Source organism: Nomascus leucogenys, chromosome 14 (assembly GCF_006542625.1).
Source record: "Nomascus leucogenys isolate Asia chromosome 14, Asia_NLE_v1, whole genome shotgun sequence".
NCBI classification, from domain to species: domain Eukaryota; kingdom Metazoa; phylum Chordata; class Mammalia; order Primates; family Hylobatidae; genus Nomascus; species Nomascus leucogenys.
Window position 1 is genome coordinate 12,892,530 of NC_044394.1, and position 25,713 is coordinate 12,918,242.

The window sequence follows — 25,713 nt, forward strand, 5'->3', positions numbered from 1 at the left end:
GGCTGGAGTGCAGTGGCACAATCTCGGCTTACTGCAACCTCTGCCCCCTTGGTTTGAGTGATTCTTGTGCTTCGGCCTCCTGAGTTACTGGGATCACAGGCGTGCACCACCCTGCCTGGCTAATTTTTGTATTTTTAGTAGAGTTGGAGTTTTGTCATGTTGGCCAGGCCAGTTTCAAACTCCTGACCAAAAGTGATCCACCCACTTCAGCCTCCCAAAGTGCTGGGATTATAGGCATGAGCCACTGCACCTCGCCTAGGTTGCTGTTTCCATACAGTTAAATCATCTGTTTGTTAAAGCATGACCTTCATGTTTTATAATTGTTTGTTTCAGTGAAATTAGTAAACATACAGTTCTGGTTTTTTTTATTTTCTATTTTTTTAAATAGAGATGAGGTCTCACTATGTTGCTCAGGCTGGTCTCCAACTTCTGGGCTTAAGCAATCCTCTTGTCTCGGCTTCCCAAAGTGCTGGGATTACAGGCATGAGCCACTGTGCCAGCCCAGTTCTTTAAATATACAGTATTACATGGCCATCTGTGTTTGATAATCAGTGAATAAAAAGTTGTCAGAACATCGTAAGTAAAATATAGTTAGAATAATTCTTTTAAAAAATTGAGTGAAACTAAATATTTCTCTTTACTTTCCCATTTTCTTACCCCATTATGGCATAAACAGAACAAAATGGTCAGCAGAGGGTGTGTCAAAAAGATTAGCAGAATATTTTAGATTTTGTTTCTATTGTCATTTAGCTTTAAAGTGAATTATTGTAGGACAGCATATGAAAATATTTTTGGTATGATACTGATTTTTATCTTTGATATGTCAGAATAGTTGAAGAAAAATTAAGTGTGTTACAGACTTCATTTTGACTAATTTAAATTCAGGGAGGATTTACAGAAAAAATGGAATACAAGTATATTTCTTCCCATTCTTGTTCACTGAAGGGCATCATCAGTAAATCTGAGGTTCTTTTTAAATATCTAAGTTTGGCCAGGCATGGTGGCTCATGCCTGTAAACCCAGCACTTTGGGAGGCCGAGGCAGGTGGATCACCTGAGGTCAGGAGTTTGAGACCAGCCTGTCCAACATGGCGAAACCCTGTCTCTACTAAAAATACAAAAAAATTAGCCGGGCATGGTGGTGTGCGCCTGAAGTCCCAGCCACTTGGGAGGCTGAGGCATGAGAAACGCTTGAACTTGGGTGATGGAGGTTGCAGTGAGCCGAGATTGTGCCACTGCACTCCAGCCTGGGCAATAGAGCGAGACTCTGTCTCAAATAATAATAATAATAATAATAATAAATAAATAAAATAAGTTTGTAAACTTGTAGCCTCATTCTTTGTGTCTGTTCACTGTCATAGGATGTGTTAGTTGATCATGATCTGTTACTTTAGTATAGTTGCTCTTATTTTTATATTTACTTGGTTTAGCCAAAAGATTATCTTTTCACAAAGTGCTAAAAACTTAAGAACTGAAATGATACACATACAACCTGAATTTCCTAAAGCAAGAGGTTTTGATTATATTTTGGTGAAATAGAAATAATATTTAATAAAATTTCTAAACCTTACAGCTAAACTGTGAGGACCAATCTGTTTTCACTTTGATATAGGAGCAACTGAAAATGAAGGATCAGTCATTGAGAAAACTACAACAGGAAATGGACAGTTTGACATTTCGAAATCTGCAGCTTGCCAAGAGGGTAGAACTACTTCAAGATGAACTAGCTCTAAGTGAACCACGAGGCAAGAAAAACAAGGTAGGTTCAAATACAGGCAAGTTAGTGTGACCTTGTCGTTAGTTACTGACACCTACAGGGCATCCTGGTTTTAACAGAAGACCCCACTGCCAAATTATTTTTTTGTTTGTTTGTTTGAGATAGGATCTTGCTCTGCCACCCAGGCTAGAGTGCTGTGGTGTGATCTTGGCTCACTGCAACCTCTGCTTCCAGGCTCAGTGATCCTCCCACCTCCGCTCCCAGAGTGACTGGGACTATAGGCGTGCACAACCATGCCTGGCTAATTTTTGTATTTTTTGTAGAGATGGGGTCTCACTATGTTGCCCAGGCTGGCCTTGAACTCCTGGACTCAAGCGATCCACCTGCCTCGGCCTCCCAAAGTGCTAAGATTACAGGCATGAGCCATCATTCCCGGCCCTGAATTTTTTCTTTTTTTTTTGAGACAGAGTTTCACTCTTGTTGCCCAGGCTGGAGTGCAATGGCATGATCTTAGCTCACCGCAACCTCTGCCTCCCAGGTTCAAGTGATTCTCCTGCCTCAACCTCCCAAGTAGCTGGGATTGCAGGCATGTGCCACTCCCAGCTAATTTTGTATGTTTAATAGAGAAGGGGTTTCTCCATGTTGGTCAGGCTGGTCTCGAACTCCCGACCTCAGGTGGTCGGCTCGCCTCAGCCTCTCAAAGTGCTGGGATTACAGGCCTGAGCCACTGTTCCTGGCCCCGGCCCTGAATTTTTAATGTTCCATTATTACACCTGGATATTAGGTCAAGAAAGCAGACTCTTATTAATATATATTAAATGTTAGGGACATTTTTATATGATAGTCAATTTAAAGAATTTATTAGCAGCAAATGTAGTTGGTTTAGTGGCCGAGAAGAGACAATGGAATATCTTAAATTAGCTAAAATTGTTGACATCTTTTGGTTATACCAGGTTGCCATTAATCCAAGTTTGAGCAAATAAAATGAGGGAGATTGTCAAAGTGTTACTACTCATATGAAAGTAGCGGCTGGGCGTGGTGGCTCACGCCTGTAATTCCAGCACTTTGGGAGGCTGAGGTGGGCGGATCACGAGGTCAGGATATGGAGACCATCCTGGCTAACATGGTGAAACCTTGTCTCTACTAAAAATAGAAAAAATTAGCTGGGCGTGGTGGCGGGCGCCTGTAGTTCCAGCTACTCGGGAGGCAGTAGCAGTTGAAACATTTATACCTTAGATTTGTAAGTTTACTGCAGATGTAATTTCTTAGCATTTATTCTTATGAGGCCAGTTTGGTGTTTTTGTCTTGAGATTTAGAGATGAGTTTTTTTGCCTTATGGTTTTATATGGTGAGGCAGGATTCTTATTGCTCTAAGGTGGATAATCTGGTACTTTTGAACATTGTGATAAAGAGGTTGCTGCCCTTTTTTTTTTTTAAGGGTAGAGGTAGTGATTGAGTCTTTAAGTCTTGTATGTATATAGACTAACACTCCACAAATGTATGTATTGAAGCAGTAACAGTAGAATGGGTAGAAGGGAAGGAGAAGGCACACAGTGACTCTGAAGGAGTTCAGTATGGCCAGAAGAGCACAGCCTTCAGATTTAAGCCCAGGCTTGAATTCTTTGGTTGCCTTTAATAAATCTATGACTTTCGGCACAATTTTTAACCTTGTAATCTTAGTTTCTCCATCAGCAAAGTGACAATGGGCCTTTCAGGTTTGTTGTGACGATTCTATGGGATCACGTAAAAGTGCCTAGGGCCATATTTCCCATGTAATGGGCAGTTGCCGTAATTATATGTTAATAGTTTTCCCATACGCATTTCCCCACATAGAAGCATTCGCTGGAGTGTTTGTGTTCAAATAAAGGAGGCAACAGAGAGGGTATAACATGTATGTATTAGAATCACTTCGGAAACTTTTTCAAGATATACATACCAGGCCAGGCACAGTGGCTCATGCCTGTAATCCTAGCACTTTGGGAGGCCGAGGCAGCAGATCACGAGGTCAGGAGTTTGAGACCAGCCTGGCCAGCATGATGAAACCCCGTCTCTACTAAAAATACAAAAAATTAGCCCGGCATGGTGGCACGCGCCTGTAATCCCAGCTACTCAGGAGCCTGAGGCAGGAGAATTGCTTGAATCCAGGAGGTGGAGGTTGCAGTGAGCCGAGATCACACCATTGCACTCCAGCCTGGGCGACAGAGTGAGACTCCGTCTCAAAAAGAAAAAAAAAAAAACATACATGCCCTGGAAATTCTGAAAGACCCTTGGGGAGAGAATAGTCATCTGAACTTCAAACATGTTCTTCAGGTTCTTAATATCCCTGCCTAGGACTGTCGAGCAGAGGTTTGGGTGTAATATTGAGAATTAATTTTAATTAAAGCTCATCAAATTTGGAAGCACTGAGGACTCTGAATACTTCATTCTGCAGTGTTCCATATGCACCTCTTGTTTTCCAAACATGATGGATATTTAATTTCTTTTTATATGGCTACTCCATTTTCAAAGGGCTTTTACATCACTGATTCAAATTGGATTAGTAGGTGAGTTCATTTTAAGTGAGAAGTGAGACTACAAAAAAACCCGAGAAAGGGTGGTGACTGATGTTTGAACACAGTTTCATTGTTAGGCTGTTCCATGAATAGTCTCAGTTCTATGTATTACATGAAAACAAATGCTCATTATTAGATGTTTTAAATAGTGCTATTCTTCTATGTAGAATGAGTTCATATTAGTAAAAAATTAAAAGAAAGGGATTTTTAAATAATCTTTGAGAATTTTTCTATTTATTTATAATAGCTTTATTTTATAATTTTTTAACTTAGAAATTTATATGAACTTTTGTATAAACTTACCTTTGTGGATGCTGTTACAGAATTTATTACAATTTCTTACGGAGTTTAACAACTCTGACTCATGAAATTGCTATAACTCTCATTTCCCAAACCAAAAGATCAAATTGAAATGGTATTTATGAGCTTATTTTATATTGCTGGAGCTTTCTAGGTCTGCTCCGTCCTCCAACAGAACTACTCCTGAATTCATCTGCAAAGAATAGTAAGCCTTATCTGTTCTTTTCTCTCTTTTTAAAGCTTTCCTGCTCATTACAATATTTGCAGTTTCAACTTGTGTCACATAGGAAAAGTTAAATGATGAACTGTATACCTTTTGCAGTATTGTTTGAGAATGGTGAACACGTAGAAGAGACAAGCTTCTAAGGTGATAGAGAATCTGTGTACTTTAGGATGTTTCTCTAAAGGATGAAAGTTATGTGGACATAACTTATTCTTTCCATCAGAAAAGTGGAGAATCTTCTTCTCAGTTGAGTCAAGAGCAGAAGAGTGTCTTTGATGAAGATCTGCAAAAGAAGATAGAAGAGAATGAACGGTTGCATATACAAGTGAGAAAATTGGTTTTTCCATATGAATTAAAAAATGGGTCTGTGATCTGTTAATGTGGAAAAGCTAATGCAGATAGAGTGTTTTGTGTCTGCGTGGGTGTTTTAATGTCTTCTGTGGTCTTCAAGTATATATGTCACTGTCACTTATTCATTTCTTAAATATCACACAGTCTTAATGTGGATGTGTGCTTTGAAGTATATGCATGTGTTCAGAAAGACAGCAGAATAGCTTTGTAACTTAACAGTGCAGAAATATACTGAGCATTACTCATTTTATACAGGAAGTGATTACATGTATCATTTAAATGGGAGCTTACCAATAAATGGTGTTTGCTTTCTCCCTCCCCCTCCCTTTTTTTTTTTTAACTGATGTTTAGTTTTTTAATTTACTGATGTTTAGTTGGTTTTTCTCCCTACCCCTGTTAAACTGTAAGGTCTCTGAGGGAATGAACCATGTATGTTTTCTATGCCCAGTCCCAGGACAGTGTCTTACTTATGTCAGGTGCTCAGATATTTATGGAATGTTGAGAAGTTAGTGCCTGCCCCCAAACCATTGAGCATATTCTAAGATTCACAGTGGGCTGGGCGCAGTAGCTCACGCCTGTAATCCCAGCACTTTGGGAGGCCAAGGTGGGCGGATCACGAGGTCAGGAGATTGAGACCATCCTGGCTAACACGGTGAAACCCCGTCTCTAGTAAAAATACGAAAAATTAGCCGGGCGTGGTGGTGGGCACCTGTAGTCCCAGCTACTTGGGAGGCTGGGGCAGGAGAAGGGCATGAACCCGGGAGGCGGAGCTTGCAGTGAGCCAAGATCAAGCCACAGCACTCCAGTCTGGGCGACAGAGTGAGACTCCGTCTTAAAAAAAAAAAAAAAATTCATAGTATAGTGTATCCAACTATAACCTCCTGATTTTTTTTTTTTTTTTTGGTCAAATGGTAGGAAACACACACACACACACACACACACACACACACTTACTTTTCAGTCTTTGAAAACATTAAGTTTTTGACCTCAGTGTATTTTATATCTAAGTGTTCATAATTCTTTATTAGTATTGGACTCTAATTACAGGAAAGAGCTTTACCTGTTTTAAGAATAACGCCTGTTTTAATTTTGATTATTTTATGTGAAAGTTAGCTTAGTAGAAAAGTTATACTCTGATCAGTTGAATTCTGTATATGCCAGACATTGTTTAAAATAGAAATTCATGAGACTAAGAGGTAGGAGGTGCAGGCTTTGGGGTAGGTTTCCTGTGTTCAAATCTCAGTTCTACTATATTTTAGCTGTGAGGCATTAGACTAGTTATGTAAGTCTTTTAAGCTTCAGTTTCCATATCTGTAAAGAGGAATAACAGTAGCTACTTCTGATATACTGTGAGGATTTAATGAGATAATGCCTGTGTGGGTTTAACATAGTCAGCATATGGAACCATATGGAAGTTGCTCAGTGAATAGTCACTGCTGTTATTTTTCTCATTTATGTATATTAGGATATTGTGAGAAGAGAAAATGGTCTTCTCTTTTTAGTTTTTTGAAGCTGATGAGCAGCACAAGCATGTGGAAGCAGAGCTGAGGAGTCGACTGGCCACTCTGGAGACAGAAGCAGCCCAGCACCAAGCCGTGGTTGACGGTCTCACCCGGAAGTACATGGAAACCATTGAGAAGCTGCAGAACGACAAGGCTAAACTAGAAGTAAGCCCCATTGTGAGAGCACACTAAAAAATAGTTACGGCTTTAGTATTAATAAATTGTCTGTGCACTTAGAGTTAGTCATTTCTGGTGAGACTTTTGCCTGCAGGGTCTTACTAAGTGTCTCCTATCTGTAGCCTGAGCCATCTGCTTTTCTTTTTCTTCTGAAATTCAGGTAAAATCTCAGACTCTAGAAAAGGAAGCCAAGGAATGTCGACTTCGAACGGAAGAATGGTATGTGGAAACTTGAATTCCAAGAGGGTTCTGAAGCGAGACTCAGAAGACATGAGTTTTGATTGTAGCAGCTCCTCTGTCTTAACTGTCTTATATTTGAAAGGAGAAAATGGGAGTAATCTCCAGGGTCCTTTTCAATTCTGGGGTCTCCGGGGTCCTAAGCATTCTTGATACAGTGGCCTGTGTATTAGTCCTCAGCCTCCAAGGGTTTGCAGCTGTGGCAGATCGTGTTCTGGAGCTCTTGCACTGAAGACTGGAGACTTTCTTTTTGAAACTATTCTTAACAGAAGGGGCCTCTGATAGTCCCAGGAAGGAAAACTGATAATCACCATGCCAATCTTTTAATGGTACCTTTTGAATAAAATAGAGGTTATGTGATCTAATTTGGAGATAAATAAATCTTAAAATCAAACTATTAGTAATGCATGGTAAAGGTATACTCCAACATTTATTTGATAATAATATTTTAGTTTTTAATAGGATCAACTAAGTGAATTTCTCATATCAATTTTGTTGCATTGTTATAATTACATGCATGCTTTAGATGTGTACCTGTGTGCATAATTGAACCAAACCCAGAAATTATCAGCTTTTGAGTTCAAGGGGAAAAGAAGGCTAATATAATATGTACTTAAAAAAAGAGTCTATAGTGATACTAGGGTGAATACTTATGTGTTGTAATGAGAACATTTGTGATTTTGAAGTGGCTCTAAGATTACTTTGAGCTTGGGGAAATAAATGTAAGGTTGGCTAAGACACTTGTACCATGATAAATTCCTCCAAACTTCCACATAATTCTCCAGAAGTCCCTGGGACTTGAGAAGCCAGGTTAGTGTTTTTGTTATCTTCCTCTTTTAACAACTCTCTGCCAAGAGTATCCCAGATGTCAGGTGCAGTTCTCTGGAAGCCTACTACCAGCTGTTGAGGTAACAAATAAATGAGGATTCACTCAATGATTGGTGATAATGTGGTTTTGTATTTTTTTTTTGGCAGTCAATTACAGTTAAAGAATCTTCATGAAGATTTGTCAGGTAGATTAGAGGAATCCTTGTCAATCATCAATGAAAAAGTACCTTTTAACGATACAAGTAGGTATTATGTACAGTTTTCCATTATTTGTAACTTTGAATCTCTCTGTGGTAGCCACCTAATTAAAGTAATTTCTAATCTTTTGGGCAAAAATTTAATTGGCCCAACAGAAGATTGCTTTCTTTTTGTTCATTTGATCAGCCGTGGCAATCATATTTAACAGGAAGATTTTAAATTGTCATATAACTACTCCAAAGCTGGTCTTCTTGGAAGAAGCCCAAATCCACGTTTTTTGATTGCATGTATTTAGCATTTTCCAAGGTAAAAAACAACCTGCACATAAATAGTTGAATATTTGTACAAGAAAAATTGTTGATTGGGGTGGGGGAAATGAGGCTTGGCGGTGGGAGTTAAATCTTCTCAAAATGATGTCTTACCCCTTGGTCAATTCCCAGCAATAGCTAGGAAGCTAACTTGGTTAAGCCTTTCTTCCTATTCACCCTAGAAATGGTTTGGTAATTTACATTCCCAAGAACAACAAAAAAAAAAGTTAAAAAAATACTACTTTACATGTGTAATAGGTGCCAAATTTGCAACCTTTAGGTAAGAAGTCAAAACCTCAAAAGCAAGGAAAATATTTGCTTGTTTGGATTTTGAAACTTACATTCAAATTGATGCACATTTCCTTTTTCTGTAATCACATGATTGAAATTAATATTTTACTTCCCCTAAATTTGTTTAGGGAAGACCTAAAAAAAGAAAGAGGAAAAAAAAAAAGAAAAATAGCAGTTCGATTTAAGATTAAAATCAGCCCATGTCATCATTGTATCAAAAATTTAAATTCCCCTTTGAAAATAACACCTGCTTCTAGCTTCTACATTAATGTAAATACTACTGGATTCACTGGATTTGAAACTGTGGCATTACATTTTCCCTTTAAGCCTTGTCTCAATAATTTCCTTCTGAATCATGGATTTATCCTTCCTTTTCTAATACTAGTTGTCACCTTGTTTTAGGTCCCTTTCTTGTCACATGTGGATTATTACTTTTAGTCCTGAAATATTTAAAGATCATTTGCTGAGTGCCTAGACAGGTCAGTAGCATAGGGGATGCAAAAATTGGTAAGTCATAATTTCTACCTCAAGCAGTTTATAGCCTGGTAAGGCAGAGATAGATGTAGAAATGTCAACAATATAAACTAGACTGTGCCATAAAGAACCTTCTGGGGTTTCAGAGAAGGACATATTACTGCTGGTGGCATGGTGTAGGGAAGCCTTCCCAGAAAACGGGTGCTTTGAGCTGGGCCTGGATATGTGGGCAGGTTTTATTGGGCAGAGATAAGGGTAAAATCTAAGGAATTACGTGAAGTATGGTATATAGGACAAAAGGTGTCATCATGCCCTCAGGAGCAGTAATCCATTATGACAGGAGACTTAGGGTGGGTGGGATGTGCAGGGCAAGGACATGTAAGTTCTGAAAGGTATGGTGGGACTGGACCCTAGTGTTCTGGTCTAAGGACTGGGAACTTAATTCATAAGGCCATGGGGTTGTTGGAGAAGTTTTTGAGCCAGGGAGCATCATGTTGCTATGTGTGTACTCACAAGGTTAATCTGGCAACAGAGTGTAGATTACCTTGGAGTGGGACAAGGGAGTCAAAGACTATTGTGATGATAGTTCTGGCGTGCTATTATGGAGGCTTAGCCTGGGTTGGAGAGATGTGGAAGATCTTGTGGAAGGAGAGGGAACAGATTGGTCCTTTCAAGGAGACAAGGGAGAAAGAGGCAGTAATGGGGGAGATGCTGATGCAGTTGACCGAAAGAAAAGAGGCAGACAGGAGCAGGTTTATGGGAGAGACAACGAGGTTAACTTCGTTGTTGTTTAATGTTCTGACAGATGGGTTCATATGTATCTATATAACTGTTGATGTATGCCTAAATGAAAGACTAGACTTCGGGAGAGAAACCGATGTCAACACTATTGGGCTGGAGGAGCCCTCATATTGGGAGTGGTGGGTGCACAGTGCATTCATGCCTGTGCAGGGTACTTGGTGAGTTCTCCATCCCAGTGATCAGGAGGCAGAGGGGAGCTGTGGGAATGGGGTGAGGTAGAAGCTGGAGAAGGGAATTTCAACCTGATGGTGCAGGTCATTCTGTGCATTGCTGTAGAGAGGTCAGAGGGTGATGCATCAAGGCGACTGGGTTTGGTGACTGGATTTTCTGGCCTTGAGAGGACTAGTATACTTTGCGAGGAGCGCTTTTGTGCAGGGTGTAGGTGGACACTGGATTGCCAGCACAGGGAGTTGAGGTGAATGGGTGCTGAGGAAACAGGCAGAGCAATGCTGTTTTTTGAGCAGTGGGAATGAAGGAAATGGAAAAGCATGAGAGCCTGACAGACGGGCAAAGTGAAAGAAAAGGCTGCCTGTGCTGGGGACAGGAGTCAGGGCAGAGAATTAAGTGTGATTAAGTAGTGGAAGAGACTCACTGTGGAGACAGTTAAATGAGCTGCAGCAAATGCTTTATATGTAATGAGGAGATACTGAAGATAGAAGCAGGGAGTGATTATTTCCTAAGGCCCTGAGGGGGTCAGAAGCAGAAGGGCCCAGGAGGATGGTTAGCTGAGGAACGGATATACAAGCAGTAGGCCAAGGTGGAGGGTGGGAAGTGTAAGAACTCTTTTGCTTTGGCTGTGATTTTCTTGGTGGAGTAGGGAGAGGCTATCCTATCCATTGGGTAGCGGAGAGGAGAGGAGGAATGGTATTAGGAGCTTAAAACAGAAAGGGTTTGGGATAGGTGCCATGGGAAATAAAATAGGCACACGGCAATGAAATTGTGGATTGCGGAGTAGAGTTGAAGCCCCCTGCAGTTAGGCAGAGTAAATTGTAGTGGACCTTACTTGGGATTTGTATTAGCAAAAGCGTTGTTGAAACAATGGACCAGGCTGGGAAGCAAAATAAGCAAGGCTGAAAGATGGCTGATAGAAGTGTCCAGAGGTGTTGGTGGACGGGAGATCAAGCTGGTAATGTATAGCTTAGTGAGTAGCAATGGAGACATAAAAGGGAACTGGGTGACTGTGCCACAGGAACATTCCGAATCATATTTTGGCACTGGGGTCATTCTGAGTGAGAACCTGGGTAGAGTGGCTGAAGGGATGAGTAGAGATGAGGAGAGATGCAGCTCATTAAGGAGGAGTTTGAGGAGGTATGGCTAGGTATGAGGAAGCTGCCAGAGGTTAGTAACAGACCAGGGTAGAGAGGAAGACTGAGAAAGATAGCGATGCCATCCAGGAAAGTTAGGATTGAGCCATTGGGATCCACAGTGGCAGACAGTGGTAGATTTTTCCGGTAATATAGTGTCAGGAAAACAGTGGTATTTTTTGCTGATTAGTGTGGCGGCTTTGTGGAGGGTTATTTTAGAAGGGAGAATGACTGAAAACAGCAAGAACATCATGAGCCTTTCTCAGTAGTCTTGATAAGCCTGAAAGCAGTATTTGAAATGATTTCTTTTTTTTTTTTTTTGAGACGGAGTCTCGCTCTGTCACCCAGGCTGGAGTGCAGTGGCGCGATCTCAGCTGACTGCAAGCTCCGCCTCCCGGGTTCACGCCATTCTCCTGCCTTAGCCTCTCCGAGTAGCTGGGACTACAGGCGCCCGCCACCACGCCCGGCTAATTTTTTGTATTTTTAGTAGAGACGGGGTTTTACCGTGGTCTCGATCTCCTGACCTCGTGATCCGCCCGCCTCGGCCTCCCAAAGTGCTGGGATTACAAGTGTGAGCCATCACGCCCGGCCTGAAATGATTTCTTAGAAATGGAAACACCGGATTTGTTTGAGTTTTTTTAAGCCTGAAGTTAAAAAAGGTGGGAAGTATTACTTTATCTGAGAAACCACTGATTCTATGTAAATTCCATTATTCTGTATTGTTGATCACTTTAAATTCTTACGTAAGGTTGATTTTGCTTCAGAGCATTCATTATTTTGCATTTAAGCTATTTTTCCAGTATATGTGAAATGAGAGACTTAATGTACATTATTTCTCTTTTGTAGAATATAGTCAGTATAACGCTCTGAACGTTCCACTCCACAATAGGAGACACCAGGTAAAGGATGAAGTACATGTTTTTATTTTCAGTTATGTATACATCAAACTTTCCAGAAACAAGAATTAGTTGTGTTTGGACCTCTGTTTAGTGCATTCAGTCATTGCATTTAACTGTTGCTTTAAGTGTTTCTCATACATTTATTCAAATGTAGCTTGCTTTTTATTGCATTCATAGGTAACACAGATTTTTGCTATCTCTCTTGTCTGATAAGGTTAGAACTAAATTATGAGATGCATTAATGTTTTGAGCCATGCTTTTTTGTAGGTTGGTAGACCTTATACTTACGTGGTCTGGGTTAAGTGCAGGAGGTGTATTTGCCAAACTGGTGGCTTTCTAATTTACTTAGATAGGAATATTAAAATTCAAGTAGGAGCGGATGAATTTAAATTAAGGAATAATCACACTAGGATTCAAATGTTTTCTCCAGAACAGACTCAATAAAGTTCTTTTAGGGTAATAATTTGAGAGTTGACCTTAACTGTGTATTTTTCATTTTAAAGCTGAAGATGCGAGATATTGCTGGGCAGGCCCTGGCTTTTGTTCAGGATCTTGTGACGGCTCTTCTAAACTTTCATACCTACACAGAACAGAGGATTCAAATTTTTCCTGTTGATTCTGCCATTGACACTATATCTCCATTGAATCAGAAGGTAAATTTAATTCAGAATACATTTTGTTTGCCCTGAACAAAATAGGGAGATATTATTTGCTTTTAGACCTCTTCTGTGCACCATCCAAGTACTGCAAAGGACATGGAAAAAACCCAAAAGTCATAGTTTTTACTCTCAAAGTAAAATATGGCAAAAATAGAGATCCTTAAGGAATTAAATACTAGGGAAGTGTGTTAGTCCATTTTCACACTGCTGATAAAGACATACTGGAGACTGAGCAATTTACAAAAGAAAGAGGTTTATTAGACTTACAGTTCCACATGGCTGGGGAGGCCTCACAATCAAGGCAAAGAGGAGCAAGTCACGTGTTTCGTGGATGGCGGCAGGCAAAAAGAGAGCTTGTGCAGGGAAACTCCCATTTTTAAAACCATCAGATCTCATGAGACCCGTTCACTATTGTGAGAACAGCATGGGAAAGACCCACCCCCATCATTCAATCATCTCCCACTGGGTCCCTCCCATAATGTGGGAACTGTGGGAGCTAGAAGATGAGATTTGTGTGGGGACATAGAGCCAAACCATATCAGGGAGGTTTTTTTTTTTTTTCTTTTATTGAGTCGGAGTCTTGCTCTGTTGCCCAGGCTGGAGTGCAGCGGTGTGATCTTGGTTCACTGCAACCTCCACCTCCTGGGCTCAAGTGATCCTCCCACCTCAGCCTCCCAACTAGCTGGGACTACAGGCGTGCACCACTACAGTGGCTAATTTTTTTTTTTCTTTTTTTTTCCTATTTGTAGTAGAGCCAGGGTTTTGCCATGCTGGCCAGGCTGGTCTCGAACTCCTGACCTCAGGTGATCTGCCTGCCTCAGCCTCCCAAAGTGCTGGGATTACAGGTGTAAGCCACTGTGCCTGGCCCTAGGGGAGTTTTTAAAACACCTCAGTATGAGCGAGTGAGTGGTATGGCCAGTAAGTGGTATGAGATCACCAGGGAATGGAGGTCACTGTAGGTGGTAATGTCTGGGAAAGATTTTTTGGGGATTTGAATGGGTCTTGAAAAATTAGCAAGGTTTAAATAGGAGGAGAGAAGTGGGATACACTTTTTCCCCCAGAAGAGAATGACATGAACAAAATCATGGAGCAGGAAAGCATAGGGAGTGTGGGGGTTGGGAACAGGGTGAGGCATGGGGAGGGAATAATGAGCAAACTGTCTTGGCTGAAATGTGAAGTCCTCAGAAGGGGAGGAATGGAAAGTAAGGTTGAAAGAGAAAAAAATGGCTTCAGATTCTAAAAGGCCCCTAAGGGCAGACCAAGACATAGACCTTCACTTTGTTTGTAGGATTGAGGCCTCTAGGGCCGGGTGCGGTGGCTCACGCTTGTAATCCCAGCACTTTGGGAGGCCGAGGCAGGCAGATCAGGAGGTCAGGAGATTGAGACCACGGTGAAACCCCGTCTCTACTAAAAATACAAAAAAATTAGCCGGGCGTGGTGGCGGGCACCTGTAGTCCCAGCTACTCGGAGAGGCTGAGGCAGGGGAATGGCGTGAACCCGGGAGGCAGAGCTTGCAGTGAGCCGAGATCGCGCCACTGCACTCCAGCCTGGGCGACAGAGCAAGACTCCGTCTCAAAAAAAAAAAAAAAAAAGGATTGAGGCCTCTATAGCTTTTTGATCAGGGGGTGGCATAAAAGTACCATTTTATTGTCGGAAAAATTAATTTGCTGGCATTTCTTTCCCTGATTGTACTCACAGTGTAACTTTCATCACTGGGCATGTTTAGGAGTAAAACAACCTGCGTGGTATAGTTGACCTTTTTCCTTCCTGCCGAGTTATAGAGTGGGAGACACATTGCTTATTCAGTTGAGCTTGGGGGGCATTTTCAGGGTTTGTGAGGTTCAAACAGGGTTTAAATGTCACTTCCTTCAGTCCGTGTGCTTTTTTTGGGCCATTAGATTTTGCTTGTTTCTTTCCCTTTTTTCTCCCCTGCTAATTCTAAAAAACAATTTAAGGTAGCTTACAAAATTTCATTTAACTGAAAAGGATAAAATAAGTGTTGTGAGTATATTAGCTATGTATTGCTGTGTAATAAATTACCGCAAAACTTAGTAGTTTAAAACAACAAACATTTACTGTCTCACAGTTGCTGCGGGTCAAGAATGGAGGGGCTAGTTAGCTGGCTCATGATCTCTCATAAGGTTTCAGTCAGGACGTCACTGGAGCTGGGGGATTTGCATCCCAGGTGGCCGACTCACGTGCCTGGTGAGTTAGTGCTCGTAGTTGGCTGGGAACCTGTTTCTTATTGCCTGGCTCTTTGAGTGTCCTCATAAATGGCAGCTAACATTTCTCATGGCGAGTGATCTAAGAGCAAGGTGGAAGCTACAGTGCCTTTTGACATAGCCTAGGTAGTCACACATTATCACTTCTCCAGTATCCACAGACCAGACCAACCTTGAAACAATGTGACAGGGTAGTACACAAAACCAAAAATACCAGGAAGTGGGGACAATTGAGACCATCTTAGAAGCTGACTCTCACAGGGTGGAAATTGAGGGAAATTGCTATACATGTGTGCTGTAAGTGCCTCATCATGTGGCAGTCTGAAATATGAGTCATGCCATTCGTCCTATATAACCTGATTCTTATTCCCTGCTTGTTTTGTGCATCATGCAGTATTTTCAGGGTTTGAATAGTGTTTATGTCTGTGGGTCCCCTATGTGCCTATTAGTGCAGCAAAGACTTGGACTCAGGAGTTAGACTTCCTGGGTTCCCAGTCCATTTCTGCCACTTTCTCAGTTATGTCCTCTTGGGAAATATACTTACTCTCTCTGCGCTTCCATTTTCTCATCTTTAAAATGGGAGATAGAAGACCTACCTCACAGGTAAGCGTATTTGAGGATTCAATAAGATAATACATTTTGTAAAGCACTAAAAACAGTGCGTGGCATGTAGTACTAGCACCCGATAAAGATTAGCTCTTAGGATCATCATCGTTATGTCTTACACATAGGAAGCCATCATTAGGTGCTTGGCTTTCATCAATTTTGGTCTGACTCTACACATCTATTGAAGTTTGTAAAAGTTAAACACTGGGCCTTTGAAATGTTCTTTAATATCAGTGTGGGAAAAAGCTTTCAGAAGACCTGGATAGGGAAGACAGTACTGCAACATTTTAATGCAGTTATGCTTTCTTTTATACTTCCTGTAATATTAAAAAATATTTTCTGAGCAGACACAGTAGCTCACACCTGTAATCCGAGTACTTTGGGAGGCTGAGGCGGGTGGATCGCTTGACCTCAAGAGTTCAAGACCAGCCTGGGCAACATGGTGAAACCCCATCTCTACCAAAAAAAAAAAAAATTAGCCAAGTGTGGTGGCTTGTACCTGTAGTCCCAGCTACTTGGTGGGCTGAGGTGGGAGGATCCCTTGAGCCCAGGAGGCAGAGGTTGCAGTGAGCCAAGATTGTGCCACTTCATTCCAGCTTGGGCAACAGAGTGAGACCCTGTCTCAAGAAAAAAAATGTATGTGTGTATATGTGTGTATATGTGTGTGTGTGTGTGTGTGTGTGTGTATGTGTATATATATATAAGTCCATCTTCACGCTGCTGATAAAGACATAAAAGACGTATCTGAGACTGGGAAGAAAAAGAGATTTAATTGGATTTATAGTTCCACATGGCTGGGGAAGCCTCAGAATCATGGCGGGAGGCAAAAGACACTTTTTACATGGAGGTGGCAAGAGAAAAATGAGCAAGAAGCAAAAGTGGAAACCCCTGATAAACCTGTCAGATCTTGTGAGACTTATTCATTATCATGAGACTAGCCCAGGAAAGACTGGCCCTCATGATTCAATTACCTCCCCCTGGACACCTCCCACAACATGTAGGAATTCTGGGAGATACAACTCAGGCTGGGATTTGGGTGGGGACACAGCCAAACCATATCAATATATTTGAATTGTGTGTGTGTGTGTGTATATATATATATATATATGTATACTAACCAGTATTGGATAGAATATACTATCCAATACTGGTTCTTTGTGCATTATTGGAATTTTATTTTAGCTTGTTGCCATGTTATACCCACATAGTGAGAATTAAATGTATTAATCTTAATTTGTTTGAAACATTTCATTACTTTGAATAATTCATGTATTTCTCATTACTTTACCTTTGGTGCTTTGGCCTATAAAAGATCCTATAAGTCTATATTATTGAAGGAGATTCAGAAACCATTTGTTAAAAGATGACTGGAGTGTTTAAACTTGTTCATAGCATCATAAAGTAGACCTTTAGACTTGTAAGCTTAGAGTGCATTATATTATACAGCTCTAAAGACTGAAGCCCAAAGACATTAAGTAAGTTACCCAGGGCCATGTGTCTGTAGTTTGTAGTGGATGGGGTCAGTTGAATCATGTTTCTGCAAAATGAGATCTTATATTTCTATACTGAGAAATTGAAATTTGAGCTATTATATAATATTAGATAATTGAGATATTTAATAAATGAAAATAATCTTTTGCCTATAAATTTTCTAAATGCCTATAGGATTTTTTTCTGAAGCTATTCTTCATACTGAATTAGTCCCTTGTAAATATTAAGATTATCAGTGACAGTTATAAAAAGTTTTTAAGCTGGGCATGTTGGCTCACACCTGTAATCCCAGCACTTTGGGAGGCTGAGGTGGGTGGATCACCTGAGGTCAGGAGTTCGAGACCAGCCTGGCCAACATAGTGAAACCCCGTCTCTACTAAAAATACAAAAATTAGCTGGGCGTAGTGGTGTGCATCTGTAGTCCCAACTACTTGGGAGGCTGAGGCAGGAGAATTGCTTGAGAACCTGGGAGGCAGAGGTTGCAGTGAGCCAAGATCCCACCACTGCACTCCAGCTTGGGGGACAGAGTGAGACTCTGTCTCAAAAAAAAAAAAAAAAAAAGGTTTCTGTATCCTCATTTTGATAATGACATCCTTGGAATTTGTTAACACCAAATATCGTATACATTAAAAATAACCTGTCCTCAATAGGCTTGTTTTTTAAAAATTAGGTATATAACACAAAAATTTTTGTCATACAGTCTTGATTTTCAAATCTTTTTTGTTTGTTTTTATACTGGGACCTCTATGGAGAAGCAGGTGTTCAGGGAGGCTGACCTGTTGGTCCTAGGTTCTAATGCAGTATTCCCTCCCTATTTCCTCTGATGCCTGGTTATTAATTGTGTCACCCCTCTTCTAGTTCCTCGATTTAGAATGGGATAGGGACTTGGGGGTATCATCTGGGACTATTAGAGGGGAGCATCTGTGTTTGGCTTTTAAACCAAATTTCCAAAAAAAAGTTTCCAAAACTTGAGCACACGAGTTTGAGGCTGCAGTGAGCCGTTATCAGGTTTACAATTTAGATTTATAATTTGGTGGGTCCATTTAGAAATGTGTTGATGTTTGTTATTTTCCAGTGATTTAATTCACAATACTTTCCCTTCTGTTTAGTTCTCACAATACCTTCATGAAAATGCGTCCTATGTCCGCCCTCTTGAGGAAGGAATGCTTCATTTATTTGAAAGTATCACTGAGGATACTGTGACTGTCTTGGTAATTTTCTTCCTTGTTTTACTTCTGGAAACTGGGAGCTCCTCTTTGTCCAGTAGCACTTTTAACCTTGAAATTATTTTTCTTTTCCAGGAGACAACTGTGAAATTGAAAACTTTTTCAGAACACTTAACCTCCTACATATGTTTTCTTAGGAAGATTCTTCCCTATCAGTTAAAAAGGTAGTTACCCCCGGAGGTCAGGGAACTTGGGGAATTGTGGGTGTAACCTGATCTGGGCTGGCGTTAATAAAATATTAACCTGTGCCTCTTGTAATCTGCCTGACTTTTCTGCTTCACAGTTAATTTGGACTTCCATGAAAAAGGAAAAGCATGGTTGAGCAGCATTAGCTTAAATTTAAGAAAGTTGAATTATAATCTGTCAGTTATGGATTTTTTTTTTTTTTTTTTTTTTTTTTTTGAGACGGAGTCTTGCTCTGTCGCCCAGGCTGGAGTGTAGTGGCGCGATCTCGGCTCACTGCAAGCTCCGCCTCCCGGGTTCACGCCATTCTCCTGCCTCAGCCTCTCCGAGTAGCTGGGACTACAGGCGCCCGCCACCACGCCCGGCTAATTTTTTTTTGTATTTTTAGTAGAGACGGGGTTTCACCGTGGTCTCCATCTGCTGACCTCGTGATCCGCCCGCCTCGGCCTCTCAAAGTGCTGGGATTACAAGCGTGAGCCACCACGCCCGGTCGTCAGTTATGGATTTTAAGTTGTTCTGTACTGTGGTTACCATTATTATCCCTTTGCAGTTAACACCTAGATGGGTGTTCATAATAGTTTCCTTCTATGTTAGGATCTATAAATTTTAGGTTTCTTTGAAATGGTATATTTTCTTATTTTTGTTATTAGTGACCTGTTATAAACTAAAAACCGTATCTACTCTAGCCCTTACAGAATACATCATTTAGTAACCTTTGATATTCTACTTTAAATATTTCTAGAAAGGCAGAAAAAATAATACATATTGGAAATTTGATAATATTGCTTGTAAGTTTTGATACTTTTGGTTTACAACTACCAAGACCCCTGTTTTATTTAAATCTTTCCATTATAAGATTTAGCCCTTTTTAAAAAAAATCAAGGCTGGGCGCAGTGGCTCACGCCTGTAATCCCAGCACTTTGGGAGGCTGAGGTGGGTGGATCACCTGAGGTCAGCAGTTCGAGACCAGCCTGGCCAACTTGATGAAACCCCATCTCTTCTAAAAATACAAAAATTAGCCGGGCGTTTTGGTGCATCCCTGTAGTCCCAACTACTTGGGAGGCTGAGGCAGGAGAATCACTTGAACCTGGGAGGCAGAGGTTGCAGTGAGCCAAGATCGTGCCATTGCACTCCAGCCTAGGCAACAGAGCGAGACTCCATCTCAAAAAAAAAAAAAAAAAAAAAAAAAATTCAAAGAACAATACAACTGGAACATGAGAGAAATAATATTTTACAGTAAAATAAAATTTAGAAAATAAGTAGGTTGGCCTGGTGCGGTGGCTCATGCCTGTAGTCCCAGCACTTTGGGAGGCCAAAGAGGGTGGATCACCTGAGGTCAGGAGTTTCAGATCAGCCTTGCCAACATGGCAAAACCCTGTTTCTACTAAAAAGAAAAAAAAAAATTAGCTGGGCGTGGTGGCGCACGCCTGTAGTCCCAGCTAGTTGGGAAGCTGAGGCAGGAGAATCACTTGAACCTGGGAGGCAGAATGTGAGCCAAGCTCACATCACTGCACTCCAGCCTGGGCAACAGAGTGAGACTCCGTCTCAAAAAAAAAAAAAAAAAAAAAAAGGTTAATTACTTACAGATACTGAAAATAGGCCAGGCATGGTGGCATAGGGAGATCTGTCTCTACTGAAAATAAAAAGAAAACTAGCTGGAGGTGGCGGCCTGTGCCTGTAGTTCTAGCTACTTAGGAGGCTGAGATGGAAGAATCACTTGAGCCCAGGAGTTTGAGGCTGCAGTGAGCTGTTACTCCAGCCTGGGTGATAGAGTCCCTGTCTCTTAAAAAAAAAAAAAAAAAGAAAAGAAAATATATAAGTAATTATATCATACGTCCTTGTAAAACTAAAGTAGTAAGTTTAATGTTTAAGAAATGTACAATTTTATTATTTAAAAAATTAATATAAAGAGACATCTTCTTTCGTAATTCTAACCTTACAAGGTATTTCAGTAACAAAATCCTGTGATTTGTGCATACGATAGGATATTAGGAAATATTGGGAATCAGATAATTATGGCTTAAACTAATCATTATGAACTAATAGTTTTATTTTAGATCGTTATATGTTATAGTTCAGTATAACTAAAGATTTTTTGAAAATTGACTCTAGAAGTTTAACATTAAAGTTGAATGTAACTTTGATTTGGCTTATGTTTAAGAAGAATCTGTTTAAGAACCATTGCACAAGTATTTACTATTTGAAAGAGTTATGAATTTTATCTTGCTTCATTTTTTCCGTGATTATATTTTTTAAAACACTGGATGAATTCTTTCTGAAGCTAAGATTTCTACTTTTGGAATGTTCTGTCCCATATGCTTTCAGCCCTGCTTCATGAGTTATTAATATTTTTTGGCAATTTTGGGGGCATTGGTTTAAATACCACTTTAATTGACAAGGTGACCTGTTGTTTAGTAGTAAATGGGCTTAGAATGGAATGAAGCTGTCTGCTATAAATAAAGTAGAAGAGAAGTTACAATGGAGAGAGAATGGAAATGATTATGATTCCTATGCTACCTTTTCTGGCTTTATCTAATAACCTTTTTTTTTTGCTTGATTACCTCCACATTTTAAAATGAATAGTTAAGACACTACATTTTTAAAAAAGCTTGTAATTAAGTTTTCCCAAGTAACTATTTAAAATTAAAAATGGTAAAATGCATTTTATGAATGTTAAGCATTTACTTTTAAATTTGAGCCTCTAGATTGTAAATCTGTTTGGCTTTTGAAAAACTGTATGTATTGGAAAAGGTTTTCTAGATTCTCTCGCTAGTGTCAGTGTTAATAATACCAGTTCCTGTTTAATTGATTTTCTTTAGGAATTTAGTCTGTGAAAATTTTTTCCTGTAAATGTTTTAAGGATTTTTAACATTTAGAATATTTAGAAATATGGCCGGGCACGGTGGTTCATGCCTGTAATCCCAGCACTTTGGGAAGCTGAGGTGGGTGGATCACCCGAGGTCAGGAATTGGAGACCAGCCTGACCAACACAGTGAAACCTTGTCTCTACTGAAAGTACAAAAAGTAGCCGGGCGTGGTGGTGGGTGCCTGTAATCCCAGCAACTCAGGAGGCTGAGGCACGAGAACGGCTTGAACCTGGGAGGCGGAGGTTACAGTGAGCTGAGATTGCGCCACTGTACTCAAACCTGGTGATAGTGCGAGACTCTGTCTCAAAAAAAGAAAGAAAAAAATTAAAAATATTCTAATGTTTTGTGTTGCTCTCAGGATGGAAAGATAATGGACATATGCCTTTATCTGTTATTCCGTTTAATCATCTTTTATTCCATTGGTATTCGCAGCAAGCGGTGTATGTATCATGATGTGAAAAAAATGGAGCCATACAAATGAGATCAAATTCCTTTTTCTGCAATATCTCTCTTTGGATATAGTTATTTGAGAACTTGGTTGGCTGCTAATAGCTAATTGAAAATTGTTTGGGATGCTCACTTGTTAAAAATCTGCCTATTCCTAGTTTAGAAGAAGAATGTGAATCCTCTCTTTGCACATCTGCGTTAAGAGCCAGGAATCTAGAGCTGTCCCAGGACATGAAAAAAATGACAGCTGTGTTTGAGAAGCTGCAGACTTACATAGCTCTTCTTGCCTTGCCAAGTAAGTATGTTTGTTGCTCAGGGGTCAACTTCAAGGACTTCTTGTATTTCAAGAGTACAAGAAGCTGGAAAAGGGAGATGGTTTAGCTAAGTAGAGTGAGAGGAGCATAGGATCTGGCGTCAAGAAAACTTGAATTCAAATTCTCTAGCCCCTTATACATTTATGACCTTGGGCAAAGCTCTTGACCTCTCTGGACTTCTGGTTTTCTGTTTATATAATGGAGTTAAATGTTGTGATTATCGAGTTAAATTAAGAATGTACGGCTGGGCTGGGTGACTCACACCTGTCATCCCAGCACGTTGGGAGGCTGAGGTGGAAGGATTGCTTGAGGTCAGGAGTTCAAGACCACCCTGGGCAACACAGGGAGACCCCGTCTCTACCAAAAATTTAAAAATTATCCAGATGTGGTAGTACTTCCTTGTAGTCCCAGCTACTCTGGAGGCTGAGGTGGAAGATCACTTGAGCCAAGGAGGTTAAGGCTGCAGTGAGCTATGATCACACCACTGCACTCCAGCCTGGGTGACAAAGCAACACTGCTTCTGAAATAAATAAATAATAAAAATAAATTATGTAATGTATCAGGCACTGAGCATGCATTAAATATTAATTCCCTTCCCTCCCTTCCTCTTTTTTGTATGGAAAGGAACAAATCATAAGAATTTGTAGCAGCTTTCCAGTGAGTAGCATAGGGGAGCTTTAGTAGTAAAAATGCTATTTGTTCCCCTTTGGCCTAACTTCAAAAAAAGTATTTTCAGGGCCGGGCGTGGTGGCTCACACCTGTAATCCCAGCACTTTGGGAGGCTGAGGTGGGTAGATCACCTGAGGTTGGAAGTTCGAGACCAGCCTGACCAACATGGAGAAACCTCGTCTCTACTAAAAATACAAAATTAGCTGGGCGTGGTGGTGCGTGCCTGTAATCCCAGCTACTCGGGAGGCTGAGGCAGGAGAATCGCATGAGCCTGGGAGGCAGAGGATGCAGTGAGCTGAGATCGTGCCATTGCGCTCCAGCCTGGGCAGCAACAGCGAAACTCCATCTCAAAAAAAAAAAAACAAAAAGTATTTTCGGGTAACTGAATGGACCTCAGTTTAAATGACATTTTTAAGAATGCCGTAATTTTTCTGGTACTGTGGTTTTTTTTTAACAGCATTATTGTGGTATAATTTATATACCATACAATGTATTAATTAAAGTTTACAGTTCAGTGGTTTTTAGTATATTCACAGGGATGTGCGTTGTCACTACAGTAAGTCTTGGAACATTTTTATCACCCAAAGAAGAAACCCTGTGTATTTTAGCTGTTGCCCTCCTATTCCCCTGTTCCACCCCTCCCTAGCCCGTAAGCCCTAGTAATTTACATTCTGTCTATATATTTGCCAATTCTACCCATTTCATTTAAATGGACTAATATAGTATGTGGTCTTTTCTGACTTCTTTCACTTAGCATCATGCTTTTTAAGATTCATAAAAGTTGTAGCATGTATCAGTACTCAATTCCTTTTTATTGCAGAATAATATTACATTTTATGGATGTATCACATTTTACTTACCCATTTGTCATGTAGTGGACATTTGGGTTGTTTCTACCTTTTGGCTATTACAAATAATGATGCTGTTGACATTCATGTACAAGTTTCTTTGTGGACATCTCTTTTCATTTCTTTGGGGTGTATAACTAGGAATGGAATTCCTGGGTCATGTGGCAACTCTGCTTAACTGTTTGAGGAACTGCTGGAGTGTTTTCCAAAGTGTTGTACCATTTTACATTCCTACCAGCAGTGTATGAGGGTTCTAATTTCTCCACATCCTCTTCAGTGCTTGTTATTACTTGGTTTTTTGATTTTAGCCATTCTGGTGGGTATTAACTGGTATCTCATTGTGGTTTTGACTTGCATTTCCCCGATTGCGAGTGATGCTGTCTATCTTCTAATGTACTTTTTGGCCATTTGTATATCTTCTTTGGAGAAATATTTATTGAGATCTTTTCTCCATTTTTCAGTTAGGTTGTCTGTTTATTATTGAGTTGTAACAGTTCTTTATATATTATACATACAAGTCCCTTGTTGGATATATGATTTGCAATATTTTCTTTCATTTTATAGGTTGTCTTTTAACTTTCTTGATAGTGTCCTTTGAGGAACAAAAATGTTCAATTTTGATGAAGTCCAATTCCCCATTTTTTTTTATTGTTGTTGTTGCCGATGCTTTTGATGTCTTATCTAAGAATCTGCTGTCAAATCTGAGGTTATGAAGACTTACCCTATGTTTTCTTCTAAGAGTTTTATAGTTTTAACTCTTACACTTAGGTTTATGTTTAATTTTGAGTTAATTTTTTTTTTTTTTTTTTTTTAGACAGAGACTCACTCTATCACCCAGGCTGGAGTGCAGTGTCACACTCTCAGCTTGCTGCAAACTGCCTCCCGGATTTAAGTGATTCTCCTGCTTCAGCCTCCCGAGTAGCTGGGACTACGGATGTGCGCCACTGTACTCAGCTAATTTTTGCATTTTTTAGTAGAGATGGGGGTCTCACCTTGTTGGCCAGGCTTGTCTCGAGCTCCTAGCCTCAGGTGATCTGCCCGCCTCGGCCTCCCAAAATGCTGGGATTATAGGCATGAGCCACCACGTCCAACCTCATTTTAATTTTTTTATATGGTGCCTGTGCCTGTACAGTTGTCCCTGCACCATTTACTGAAAAGCCTATTTTTTCCTTATTGAATAGTCTGAGTACCCTTGTGGAGAATCAGTTGACTGTAGATATATGGATTTATTTCTGGATTCTCAGGTCTATTTCATTGATCTGTCCTATACCAGTACCATCATATCTTGATGATTGTTGCATTATAGCAAATTTTGAGATCAGGAAGCGTGAGCCCTCCTACTTTTTTTTTTTTTTTTTTAACATTGTTTTGGTTATTTGAGGTCCCTTGCAATCCCATATGAATTTTAGAATCAGCTTGTGTTGATGTCTACAAAGAAGTCAGTTGGGATTCTGATAGGGATTGCATTGAACTTGTAGATCATTGTGGAGAGGGTTGTGAGTTGAATTGTGTCCCCCAAAATAATATGTGAAGTTCTAACTGTCAGTACCCGTATGTGTGATCTCCTGTGGAAATAGAATCTCTGCAGATGTCATCAAATTAAGATGAGGTCATACTGGATTAAAGAGAGTCCTAAATCCAATGAATGTGATCCTTATAAGGAGAGAGAGATTTCGAGACAGAGACACAAAGAATTTGGAGACAGAGACACAAGGGGGAAGGCCATTTGAAGACAGATGCAGGGATTGGAGTTATGCTGCCACAGGCAAGTAACACCTAGGGCCAACAGAAGCTGGAAGAGGCAAGAAAGAATTCTCCCTTAGGGCCTTTGGGGAGAGTGTGACCCTGCCAACACTTTGATTTTGGACTTCTGGCCTCTAGAACTGTGAGAAAATAAATTTCTGTTGTTTTAAGCCACCTTGTTTGTGGTACTTCACTACAGCAGCACTAGGAAATTAATACACGGAGTATTGCCATCTAAGCTTAGTCATCTGATTCATGAACGTAGTATGTTTTTCCA

General features: G+C 40.3%; 1 protein-coding gene across 2 annotated transcripts in view; it reads left to right on the plus strand.

The window, feature by feature from the left end:
* PPP1R21 (protein phosphatase 1 regulatory subunit 21) overlaps positions 1-25,713 on the plus strand; it is a 76,128-nt gene that overhangs the window by 13,062 nt on the left and 37,353 nt on the right. For both annotated transcript variants that reach the window (XM_030826981.1, XM_030826982.1), the window contains exons 3-12: positions 1,612-1,758; positions 5,015-5,116; positions 6,645-6,809; positions 6,982-7,040; positions 8,034-8,128; positions 12,109-12,161; positions 12,665-12,814; positions 18,249-18,350; positions 18,441-18,529; positions 22,021-22,157. In XM_030826981.1, the coding sequence (XP_030682841.1) occupies positions 1,612-1,758; positions 5,015-5,116; positions 6,645-6,809; positions 6,982-7,040; positions 8,034-8,128; positions 12,109-12,161; positions 12,665-12,814; positions 18,249-18,350; positions 18,441-18,529; positions 22,021-22,157 (1,099 nt within the window). The remainder of the gene's footprint in view (positions 1-1,611; positions 1,759-5,014; positions 5,117-6,644; positions 6,810-6,981; positions 7,041-8,033; positions 8,129-12,108; positions 12,162-12,664; positions 12,815-18,248; positions 18,351-18,440; positions 18,530-22,020; positions 22,158-25,713) is intronic.